At 38.7% G+C, this 13432-nt stretch overlaps 1 protein-coding gene across 1 annotated transcript in view; it reads left to right on the top strand.

The window, feature by feature from the left end:
- The first annotated feature begins 1793 nt into the window (after positions 1 to 1793).
- The window catches only part of LOC121952727 (autism susceptibility gene 2 protein homolog), a 95254-nt gene continuing 83615 nt past the window's right edge, over positions 1794 to 13432 (top strand). Inside the window, exon 1 of the mRNA XM_042499540.1 lies at positions 1794 to 2063. Within this exon, the coding sequence (XP_042355474.1) occupies positions 1794 to 2063 (270 nt within the window). The remainder of the gene's footprint in view (positions 2064 to 13432) is intronic.

Genomic DNA, 13432 nt, shown 5'->3' with positions numbered 1-13432 from the left:
ATAGTAAGTAAGTACGAAATAAAAATAATAAAATTACAATTAAAATTTAAAGTATCCAGCAGTAACTCCAAGTATAAATGTTAAGTGGGCGATTATTTTTATTTTTCTATAAATTACTGTTGTGCAAATGGGATGTTATGTCCCCATCATGCAGTTATATATTTAACATACAGCAATGAAGGTTAGGTTGAGGCAAAAAAAAGTTACTTTAGTCAGGTTTAGGACAGGAAACATGGTGATGATGTACCTTAAAATCACTCAAAGTTCACATGTTTCCAAACAGCGTCTCTGGGGAAAGTCCAGATTTTTGTGACCCATTCACCACCTCAACCTTCCACGTTACAAAACCGCTTGGGACTGCTTCCTTGTTTGCTCCCGTCAGCACACTGGTCATGTGATTGCAGCCTTCCAAAAGACGTAGGATATGGAAGAATTAGGATGCTTTACTTTTCTGAGAAAAACAGTTTGTGAGAACAGCCTTGTTTTTTAGATGGAGCAGTATTTGTTCTACATGTCATGAATGGTCATTGAAGTGTTATCTCTGAAAAGTCATGAGAAAGTTTTGAAATGTATTCCATTAAAATGTGTGGGAACCCTGCTTAAAGCTATTAGGCCTTACGTTTAATATTGAAGATGCTACGCTTTGCATAAAAATGAAACTGAATCTTTAAAGTTTTTATGAAATATGGATATAAATGCCACTAAAATGTGATGTGCCTTAACAAAAGTTTGTTCTAAATTAATGCAAACAAAACTCCAGCAAAAGTGGGAGGACATATTGTACTGACAGTTAATTGTTCTTAATACATTTGATTTAATTAAGGCTTTTTTTCAGGCTCAGGAGCAAGCAGTTTAACTATTTTAGAGGAACCAGTTTACTGTGTTACTGATACATTGCAACACTTAGTATTTGTGCTTGTACAGATACACACAGACTATGTATTCTACTTAAAACTAACAGTGAGTGTGCCAAAAACAACAACAAATCTACGTTGACACGCTTAAGACACCAAGTAGCAAAGTAAAAATCCTGGTACGTAATTAATTAAAGAAATTTAATCATTAAAAAGACAGTTTAGGTTACAAGCTTGGCAAAAGCTTCAGAGACATGAGTGAAAGAGCACTTACAACGCATAATCGTCTCATCTCAGAGCTTAATGACCTGGCAGTGAAAGAAAACACAGTATACTTAGCAGATGAGACTGTAGCCGCCCTAATAAAACATTCATCTTGTATTATGTAGAACGGCAACTGTGTAGTCCGCCGCACCTTTTGGGAAAATGGCTCATTGACTAAATGCACAGTTGAACTTGCTGAGTGTACAAATGCGTGCTCTCTCTCTCTCTCTGTCTCTATCTGGCAGGAGGGAGAGTTTGCTGACCTTGGGTAAGAGGTTCCTGGAGAAGAAAGATGTGGCGTCACCTGCTCAACTCACCGTGGCGGGACATGTTCACTGAGCAGATATTTGCTTTAACTTGAAAAGCTCTTCCTCTGGTGGAATTGACAGCTCGGTGATAAGGCGTTTAATAGATCATTTTACACCTCTGTTGAAGGATTTGATGGACTGCCTTTGGGGATCTTTGCTTGGAACCTAGCTTCAGCGACTCGTCTTGTAAAAACGTCATCTGTTGGATATTACGTTGTTACCTTGGATCTAATATATTTAAAACATTCACTTGGATATTTCGGAGATTTCCTCGGGGGTTTTCAGCGGAGGTCAAGCAGTGCCAGGCCTCTGAAGAGTTTGTTTCTCTGTAAGAGGCGGGTTTATCTGGATGTTTCCCATGAAGGACATGGATGGCCCTCGATCTAGCGGCCTCCGCAAGAAGAGGAAGTCAAGGTCAGTGAGGGATCGGGACAGGAGATCAAATGGGATACGGAACAACCACGTCAAGGGCTCCGTCTTTCGCTTCTCCTCTGACTCAGAGCGGGAGGGCGACAGGGAGCCCTCTTCATCCCGCCCTCGACCCCCTAGAAGAAAGCGAAAGGAGTCTACTTCTGCTGAAGAGGACATCATCGATGGCTTTTCCATCACTGGATTTGTCACCTTGGAGGCTCTGGAGGTGAGTAAACCCTTTAACCTTGTGTGTGTGTTGTGCAGGAGTCGAAACTCTCTTAACGCTGTGTAAAGATGTGTTTATTATGGTGCGGCTTTCCGACTGGGTCGGGCCAGTGCTTTGGCCGCTGCCTGCATATTTGGCTGTTTGTGTGAGCTGGAGTTGAACAGATGTAGCTTTAAAATGTAGCGCAGGAGCCAGAGATTACTATCTGTGTCACCGAGAGGCTGTTGTTGTTGTTGTTGTGTGTACCGCTCTGGATTTGTTTTCAACAAGAGTTTTTCAGCAAAGCCATACACCAGATGAGGGATGTTCAGCTGTGGTTGTAGTGGCTGTTGTGCTTTTGTACGCTTGAGAGTAAAAAAGCAATTTGATCTATGTTACAACAGTTTATTCAGAGTGGGAGTAATTTATTGTGCACGGGCTATCCATTTTCCTTGGACTGCAAACTGGGCACCGGCTGCTTTCCAACGATGGAGTTCTGAATTATGACTTACACGAGTGAGCATGTTATATATACACCCATATTTTTCTCTAACTTACAGATGGTTGACACATTTAAAGGAAAAGTGTCTTAGTTGTTGGGCCAACATGAGCTTTCAGAACAGCTTCAGTGCTCCTTGACATACAAGTTTTTGGAACCACTCTTCCCTTATATGGTGTTTGGATTGTGGTGGTGGAAAGCGCTGTCTGACACATCAGTCCAAACTCTCCCACAGGTGTTCATTAGGTGACTGCAAAGGCCAAAGCGTATGATTCACATCATTTTCCAACACCATTCAGAGAGCGCTGGGGCCGCTGCATTAGTGTGTTCTCCACTCATTTATTCAGGTGTTTCTTTTACATCTTCTCCTGTCTGTGTGTGTAAGTTTAAGGTATTCCACATGGGAAATGATAAGATTTTAATAATACTAATGCCATTTCTGATTCCCTTATCAATTCTTGAATATTATTTTCTGTGTGGGAAAAAAAAGAGTAGGTGTTTTGTGTTTTCAGCATTATGCAACAGTTCAATTATCTCTGAGTCCGAACGAAGTGTAAATGAAATTAGATCTGTACAGCATTCATTTTCTTTTAGTGTCCACCAAAACGTTTTTTCTCAGCTGAAATGCACAGCTGGTAGCGCTTGAGAACACTTAAGGTGCAGCGCTTTTTCAACCAAGACGCTTTGGTTGCATCTGGTTGCTATGATACGGAATATCCGTGGTAGTAAAAATATTGGCGCAAGGTAGAATACTTTCTTTGGATGAAGGGAAGGCTGAAAGATGTAGGGAAAGGATGGACTTATTAGTCTGTGTAAGTTCATGAGAGGTATATAATATATAATATATATACAGTATATGAATATATTTCTCCTCAGTGCATTGCCCCGGAGATGACATTTTTTCTGTAGGCTGACATGGAGGTTTGGAGGTTTGGAAGAATTGTAGAAAATAAACCATTTGGCAAACAGACCTTTATAATATTTACAGGTTTTGTTCAGCATTCGTGGAAAACCCCTGCCAAAAAAACAGGCTATGCTCAGAGCAGAATAGTTGTTGTTGTTGTTGTTGTTGTTGTTGTTGTTGTTGTTGTTGTTGTTGTTGTTGTTGTTGTTGTTGTTGTGTCTTTCCCTTCGTATCATTCTGAAGTTTTGAGTTTTATCTATGAATGTCTGTTGAAACCCTGCACTATGCTCTCAAAAAATACCTCAGATCAAATTGCTTTGATGCATTCGACCCCCTTGTCAGAGAAAACATCTGCTAAGCCGTGGCGCTAATGTGTTTATAACAGGATATTTACCCTTGGTAACAGACATGCTGCTTGGTTCAGAAGCAGTGGCAGTCATGCTCAGTGTCAGATACATTGCATTCCTGGAATTTAGGCACATATTGTGTAGAAAGGTGTTATAGCACTTTCTTGGTGTTAATTTAAATGGTAGTTTTACAGACATTTCAAGCAACTCTTTCTTTGTGAAATGAAGCCACTCTTAGAGACCATTTTTTCCTAACTGTCATGACTTCTCACAAGTTTCCAGCAGTGTGGATGCATGAGTTTGACATCATTGTTTTGCAATGCGAAACTGTCAGAGAAACATGCATGAATTATTAAAAGGAACCGATCAGATCAGAGGCAAAAGATTCCAGTGAATCAGAGAATCATCAGTGTAAGTGGTTGATGATTCCCAACTTTATTAGGTATTGTTAATTCGACATAAAGCATCACCAAACTGCAACTGTTGAATTTACATCAGATGTTTCAGCCCCCCATGTTCTAGCTTTTTAGTACTATTTTTACTCTGATCTTGTTTCAGCAGGATGTGAAAATAGTTTCTCAAGGTCAGACTCTGGATTGTCCTGAGATAACACAGCCTCACTTGCACTTTCTGATATATGCAGTGTGATAACAATCTCATGTTAGCTGGTGTGACCCATTACAAGGATACAGTAGCTCTTGTCCTCATTGTATCCCTTTATTAGCCAGATCAACACTTTTTGAGAGCCATATAATTACGAATTATAACTTTCTTCAGCAGTGTTGTGCCTGCACGTCCTTTCACCTCGTTTTGTGTGACCTTCTTTCTGTTGTTGTTTCCACTGTTTTTTCTGCGTCAGTCTGCGAAACCACTGCTAGTCACAGTTTGAGTGTCTAGTTCGATGACAACTCAGAAATCAAGCTTTAAAAGACATAATGATTTTTGATTATTTTCCTTTTTGATCTCTGTTGTTTGTCTAACTGCTGTCTTATCACCATTTCAGTTTCATAATCATAATCTCTATTTCAATCAAACTTAGTGGTACTTAATGGAGTTGCATGGGCATTGAGGTGTCATCACTTCATGGATCACATAGTTCTGCTTCTCTGTTTTTTAATTGATCTAATATTACAGAATAAAAAAAAAACTGTGTTTCTGACAGAATGAGAATCTCTGTGTGGCAGTAGCTGGCGACGGGGGGGGCGCAACAGCTACTGGTTTGTTTATTTTTGTTTTTTTTAATCTTTTGTTTGTGACTTTAGGCCCCAAGCAACAACCGGGGGGGGAGGGCAAGGCCCTTTTGAAACTGAATGAAATATTGTTACTATTATTATTGGAAATAAATGGCCTTTTTGAGGGGCTTAGGATGCTCAATAACCCATGACACTTTTGCACACATTTAACATGCCAAGATGGGCAAAAAAGTCTCTTGGAGCCATACCCTGAACCCAACAGGAAGAAATAACTGTGCGATTTTGACCGACTTTTGGCCATTTGCAGGGATCATTCTTTAATGCTGATAACTGATCAGTTGATCCAGTCAGAGCTGATAAGATCAATGAATGAGAGGAGAAGCACAGTGCAGAGTGAGTGAATGCAAACTTTTAGACCCAGCACAATGAACGGTTAAGTTAGACTATAACTGCACCTGCTGTTCTGCTGCTCTGTCTATGACAACAGTATGTTTTGCAGCCCGCAAGTTTGTATCAATAAATAACCGTGTGATATGTATATTTCAGTAGCAATAGAAAATCTATTTGTGGCGGCTGATGTTTTCATTATGGCTGCCTGAAACAAATAAATGGATGTGTGGGAAACCCTGTAAAATAAGTGCCACTCCCTGTCAGTACACATTTCACTGGCACTAAGACACTTTAATCAGTATTTCAGTTTCTTTGATCAAAACATATGTAAGATGTCTTATATGTTCTGTCAAGTTGTGAACATTTAATTAATTTAAATGAAAGTGGAAATGATGCTATTTCCACAGAAAGCCTGATTGTAACCGATTTAAAGTTACATTGCAGAAATTATTTTGGCACTTCATTACTCCTCGCAGCCACCTTTTACTGGAGTCAACTAAATGAAAAAAATGCCTAATAAATCAAAATATATTGCAGTCTCAAATCACATTAATATCAAATCACTGTGTTTTAGAATGTGCTTCTTACAAAACAATCTTGTCACAGAGTGCTTTACTGAGTAATAAAAATGCACTGAGTTCATGTACGAGCAAGAGAAAAATAAATTAGACTTGTGTTTGTGTGCGAGTACACACAGGAGGGTTTTTGTGAGATTGTGACAGAAGTTATTAATACAGTATCATCTCACAGGGGAAGTGAAGGGAGATGGCAATATTGTATTGTATTACTTCTTACAGTTGTTGGTGAGCTTTAAATATCACAGTTTGTGTCCCGAATGTAATGACAGCATTAATAACAGAGGCTGGTGAGTCATATTTCTGTGCACACAGTAAAAGTAAGAACGTGTCCTCAAAGCTCCTTCCACCATGTAGAAAACGTCCTGATTCATGTGGTTCCAGAGTCCAAACTGTGCCATATGTTTCATTAATCTGCTGCTTATGTCCTCAATTAACTGATTCATTGTTTGGTCTAGAGAATGTCAGAAAATCATGAAAAATTCACACCTTTTTTTTAACGAATACCCCAGAACCCAAAGATATTTAGTTTATAATGATATCACACGTGTAACTTTGCATAGTTTTCATATTACATATATTGTGTTACCTAATTCTGTTTGCCTCTGCAAAATTCCCTCTGGGCACATATAAAGTGTTTCGAATTAAAATTAATTCAACAGAGAATAGCAGAAAATTCTTACACTGGAGAAGCTGAAATCAAAGAATCAAATTTGGCATTTAAGCTTAAAAGATTACTTCTGCATTGAAAATCAGATCTCCAGACTCACTTTTTACACTTATGCTCCCAACTAATGATTTTAGGAGCAACAGGACAATATTTAGGAGTAAACAGACATGCAATGCAATACATTTTTACCCAGCTCAACTGTATTACAAATAAAAAACTTTGTTAACTTACCAATGTTTACACCTCAAGTATTTGGAAATGTAGTTAGATGCACAAATGTGGGACTTTAATTTTAATTTTAACAGTAAAAAAAGATTTTGAGTCTGTATTTAGGTAATTGTAATTAATTACAATTTAATTATTGTCCTGTTTTTTCCCAGCACCCCAAAATAAAATATATGTAATTTCCCTCACAGTTTTAGAGGTAATATCCAGTCCAAAATCCAGTCAATTGTATTTTTAGGCTTGTATTTTATATTTAATCTCTGTTTCAACCTTATTTTGAAAAGTGGATGTCGTCACTGGCAGGCTGTTTCAGTGCATTTAACGTAAAGGGCCATGTTCGGGAGTTTGATCACGGATGTACCAGCAGCTAGTTTAATGCAAAAAATCTAGACACTAGACACTTGTAGTCAGGCTAGCCATTAACTGAAGCTGCTTGGTCAAATTTAGTAGCACTTCCTCCAAAAACAGCTGCAGCCTGGAGCCCTGTTGTAAATAGTTGCAGAGGAATTTTGTCATCAGTTAATCAACAAATAGTTTCATCTCAAAAGAGAGCAGCAGCACACATCCACTGCTCGTGAAGTCTTTATTCTGGCTTTTTTTCCGGTTTGACAGAAAAATGTGACAATGCAGAGAAATATCAAACAGTACTGTGAGATCCTAAAAGCTAAGAAGTCATCCTGTGACTGAAAGGTCAGTGGCTCAAATGTCTTGATTATTCGTGGAAATGTAGGCCTGGAATAAGAATGAGATCTCAGCCCAGTTACTCACTCTGAAGTGGCCCTTAGCGAGCCACTTGACCCCCCACTTACTTTCATTATAGCTGCTCACAGGCCAATGATAGGAGGCATAATTTTCTTGGCAGCTCTTCCATGTGACTGTAGAATAATGTCTGAGGGCTAATCAGGAACTTGCTGATACAGACAGAAATAAGTCAAAATTGGCATGTGTAATAAATGTTCAGTGGTTTTTAAAAAGAATCTTTTAATCACTGTTTTGTATTTTTATTGACTCTGAGATAGCAAGTATTTTTCAATGTCATCTGCATGATGTTTATTCTTAACTTTCAAGGTAATGTGGACCTGAATTTTCTTCATGCTGCACTGTTTTACAACCCTTTCTTTGCAAAAAACTGTATGTAACGTATATGTGGAGCTATGCACAAGCATATCTCAGCACCAGTGGCTCTTTTTCTGTCTGGGTAAAGTTAAATTCTGATGAGGTCAGACCCCTGGAGGTATATGCTAGTGCTCTCCATCTGTCACCACAGTACTGGAGCAACACTGCTCCCAGGCCTGCTTTTCATGTGCATGCTGATATCTTAGCTTTGCATTTCTCTTTTGCAGTCTCAGGGCTGAAGCGTCCATGATGAGGCTCTTTAGATACTCAAGTAGCTTTTGTTAGACATTTCACACCATATTGTTGGTTTGATTACTGGGCTGCTTGTTGGGAGTGAACTTGCTCATGTTGGACTGTTGTTAAAGGGATAGTTCAGTTCTTTTGAAGGGGGGTTGTATGGGGTACTTATCTATTGTTAGTAGGCATGTGGGTATGTAATATTTCATACAGTCATACCATTCTGAAATTTTGCCAGGGTATACAGTTTATGAAGTTATATGTATGCGCACACACACACACACACACACACACACACACACACACACTCACACACGCACCGTGACAGCACTTACTTTCAGCTTTCCAGACTAATAAATACACAGTAGAAACGCACAAAATATTCTCACACAGATTTCCCTCATTTAACAGAGAAATGCAACTGTACACTTTAAATTAAACTTTCTCTCAGTCACAGAAGAAACCGACAAGGCTTAATTGCCTCCTTAACTGATCATAAAGCACACTTCATTCTGACTCAGCAGAAACAAAACTTGCTGAGACCATCTTGGTTACTCTTGCTAGTAATCCAGTTAGTAAGTCCACTGTTCCAACAATCACCAGCTCCAGTTTGGTCAAAATAAATACTCAATTTACAAAGTCAGATGTAAAGAAAAAAAGAGCCATTATTCCCCGCGGTCTCTCTGCCCCGTTGTTGGCCGCCGGCTATTTACAGTCCTGCAACTTTTCCCTCCACCAGTAGGTGTCGCTGTGTTTTTCAGTTCAGCTGCCTGTTCCACCAGTAGAGACTTAGCTCTGGTGGTGCGTGCTGTGCACTACATACACTAAGTTTAATAGAATGAGTGCATGATTGTGTCTCACTATTTTTCTCTATTGAGTCTGTCTAGTAAGAGACATATAAGGGCTCCATTTCCTGTTAGAAATTACTCTCTGACATTAACGTAAAGTTGTGACAATACTCTGAATATAGTGTACACTGATACCGATTTGTTTTAGGTGGCTAAAGTACATATTGTTGCTGACCCCCAGTCACAGCACCACATTGCTTAGCTTACATGTCGGAGTCCAGCCTGCTTCTCTAAAAAGTGTAGACAACCTTTTACTGTAGATAATAAACTGACTATGGATAAGTGCCTCATACAATCCCACTTCAAAAACTCTGAACTCTCCCTTTAAGAGCAGCTGGACAGGGAGTTGCTGCTGGAATAAAACTTTTCTGCTAGCTCGAGGTAGCCACTGACAAAGCATGTTACTGCTCGTTGGTGTTTCTGCATCAGACAATCCAAGTCTTAATAAAACAATAATTTGCTTTCCACTTATGCAGGATACAGGATGTGCCTCTAAAACACACACTGTGCAAGTTAATGATTGTGTAGCCCTTTCTAAAATCCCCATTCTTGGCTTAAATTTCCACAATTGTGACTAAAAAAAGCTTTCTGCCTGGATATCCTTTGAACTGTTGAGAACGTCTGAGCTCAGTAAGGCTTTGTATGGAATTGAATTGGAAGTGTGAACACAAAGCAATGCTACAGAATAAATGTTAAGCAGAAAATAAATAGACTATGTTTTTTTATGATCATAAGGCTGTTTTTTTTTGTTGTCAGAGAAGGTATCAAGTGCAAGAAGTCGAGGTATAGCTCTGAGGCATTTTGAGGTTCTTTTATTGAGTGGAGAGACACTTTGTAGTTTCATGCTGTGTAGTTTTCTCTGGGTGCATGGGGAGTTCAAGTATAGCATATTTTATTGATACAGAGCAGATATGTATTTATTATAATCTTATTACTGTAATAATGTAGTGTTAAGGCGGAGGGCTGGGCAGTGTATCAATACTTTATTGATATTGTGATGTAAGATGCGATATCTAAGATTTTGGATAATGTAATATTAAAAAGTGTGTCTTTTTCTGGTTTTAAAGGCTGCATTACAGTAAAGTGATGTTATTTTCTGAAGTTACTAGACTGTTTTAGCTGTTCAATTATTTGCCTTTACCCCTTTAGCTATTATATTCAGATTTATTGGTGTTTTTATGCCTCCTCGCAGGTAATACCCGTGGCCTTAGGCATTAGGTTTTTGGGTAGTCTGTCACATTCTCGTCTATGCCATACCTCTAAAATGTTGTGAGAGATTTTTTTCAAGTTTGGCGCAACTTTCTACTTGAACTCAAAGATGAACTGATCAGATTTTGGTGATCAAAGGTCAAGGTCAGTGTGACCTTGCGTCTTTCTCATTCTCGTGAGATTGATATCTCAAGAACACTTCAAGGGGTTTTCTTCAAATTTGGCACAAATTCCCACTTTCAGTCAAGGATGAACTAATTAGAAGTTTGTTAAAGATCACTTTTAACCTTCTTCGTCTCATTCTCTTGATCGCAATATCGCAAGAATACCTTGAGGGAATTTCTTCAAATTTGGCTCAAATGTCCAGTTGGACTCAATACTAAACTGATAAGAATTTGGCTGTCAACAATCAAAGGTCAAAGTCACTGTGATCTAACAAACCTTTTTTTTTTTAACCAAATTGTACTAATTCAAACCCAAATTATGACGAATTTTTACACAAATGTCTGTGTAGTATGTGTCCAAAAGTTCAAAAGGGTGCCCACTGTGAAACCGTGCTTTCACTGATTGTCTGTGCCGCCAGGGGGAAGATCTTTGTGAAGAATCCATGTTTTCGTAGTCATAGATGTAAACTGCAACTTGACTTGTGCGTGGTGGCATACAACAGGGAGGCAGTAATTCTAATTAATGAAAAATCTAATTTTGTAAGTAATTAGAAAGTACCAGGAGTAAGCCCTACAATATTACTGCAATATCGATTTAAAAAATATGATAATGTGTGAAAGTATGCCACAATGCCTGACAGACAGTTAACCATCTGCTCACTATTTAATAGTTTTTGTGTTTCAGTGTTTTGTTTTCAGCTCCGTGTGTTCATCCTCCCAAACCTGAACTCTTTCACTTTAAATTGAGCAAGACATTACAAAGATGTATAGAGGAGTGTTCACTCATTGCACTGACATCAAAGTACACAGCAGCAGCTGTCCTTTTGAAGGAGTTAGTTTGGAGAAAGAGGCCCGAGCTGCAACCTATTACAGCACTTGAAGAAATTACTAAATTATTGAGCGCCTTCTCTCCTAAAACCTTTGCTGTGTTTCACCCATTTCACTTGAAAGGTGTCCTTAACCTCAGCATTCCCCTACTGACCAAAATTGATCTGAACATGTTGCCTGAGTTAACTGCTCATTATTTCCCAACAGTTAGTAGTCTGTGAAGTCTGTATGTTTGAACAGTACACACGCATGCACAGATATCCGTTTCATGAAGGCGCCTTTCAGTATTTTATATTCTTTATTTTGTATTTGTAATTTTTTTTCGCATTTCACGTAAAGCGTCTTTGAGTACTTAGCACTGTACAGGTCCTATGGTCCTATCAATATTAATAACAATAATAATACTACTAATATTATTATTATTATTATTATTATTATTACAGATATATTCTCCTGATTTGCATCTAGATAATACAGGCTCGATCAGACCTATCCAATCACAGCCTTTGGCTTTATAAGCTGCCTCGCCATAAGGTTAGACTTTCTCCTGTTTTTTTGTTGTTGTTGTTGTTTTTACTCTAATAACACCTCATCTCCATGCTCAGCAGGTTAACAGCAGTCTATTACGTGATTGACTGCCTGTGATAATACAATGAACAGCACAAAAGCAGCACTGTGTAAATTAGTACATTTGCAGTGTCTGTTCTTCTCAAATTTTGCATTTAAAGGTCTGGAAAGACTTCTTAATTCACAATGCCCCGCAGAGCTCCTGCAGGTTCTGTTGTTCATCTAAACAATTTCCCCCTCTAACTTAATTTGTTACACACCATAAAAAACAGAAGACAATAGATTCACCTAATGCACAGTGTTCGGAGTGGCACTGGGCACATAACTGCATAACACCACATATGGGCGAGACTGGGAGAGCAGCCTAGTGTTGGGATAGACATGCAGAGCTGACACAAGCAGTTTGGTGCCTGCAGTGTCGAATAGTTCTTTTGTTTTTTACTCAAGAGATTAATTTAAAGAAAGATAAACAACAACATTGTAATTGTCATTATTTAATCCTTACAACTTATTAGTCACTTCTGATTTGTGCAAAAATGTTTGTATATTGCTGGGTACATTTTTCTCAGTGACTGCAGTTTATTTTAGTTTGATCAAGAGGATAATTTGTAACTATTATGGTTGCCACGTTTTGCCAAAATAGGACTCAAGTCATACCCTGTAAAGTGAATTTCTAGATTATCCGCAGCAGTGTATTTAACTGTATTCTTTAACAGTCAACATGGTGAGATTACTGAACAGGCCTACAGGCCCAGGGGAGCAAAGTGTGACTGCTAATGTCACTCAAATGAACATATACTGGCCTCAGAGATAAGAAATTACAATAACAAGACACAAAACAACAAAAATACTAATACACCTCAGCGAGACACAAACTGACCTCAAAGACACACTAAATGACTTCAAAGAGACATCAAATGACTACAAAAAGTAGAAAGGAGGAACAAAGAGACAAACAATGACTACAGAGGCACAGAACGACCAAAAAAAGACAAAAATGTTTCTAAAGAGACACAAAATAATCCTTAAGGGACATAAAATGACTTCAGAGAGACACGAAAATACAAAGAGATGTAAAACAAACAGAGAGGCAAAACTACCACAGAGTCTGTGTGTCTTGCTCCTATGTGGTGGGGCCCTTTACATATCTGTGCCCGGAGGCTTACTGTCATGGTCAAAGAGTTTATCCTTTAATATGTACTTCATTAGCTTCATCTAAGCAAGAGATATACAATTTCTAAAATGTCAAGTGTCAGTTTGCCCGGAAAAAAACCCAGTTACCTGAAATAATTCCTCCCTCTGCAGCCTAGCTAGAGAGAAAAAAAAGACCAAAAATATGTGCCAAACCAGTCTTTGGCTCTTGTAGACATGTTGCATCAGGTTGCACACCAGCACTGGATTTGACATGTCATGCCTAACTGCACCAAACAGCAGGCTGCTCGCTGCTGACCACCAGAGAGCGAGGAGATAGTCAATCGATTACAAAGAGCTTTAATGCCTTTCGCTGCAGGCAAAATGTCCATAACAAGGATATGTATAAACCATGTGTCTGCTGGAGGAGAAACGTTTTCATAAGAGCTGTGGAAATCCTCCGCCTGTGCTTTTCCTGCCATTTACA

The sequence above is a fragment of the Plectropomus leopardus genome, chromosome 13 (assembly GCF_008729295.1).
Source record: "Plectropomus leopardus isolate mb chromosome 13, YSFRI_Pleo_2.0, whole genome shotgun sequence".
Lineage (NCBI taxonomy): Eukaryota > Metazoa > Chordata > Actinopteri > Perciformes > Serranidae > Plectropomus > Plectropomus leopardus.
The sequence above is the reverse complement of the archived record's forward strand: the minus strand, read 5'-3'. Positions and strand labels throughout refer to the sequence as shown.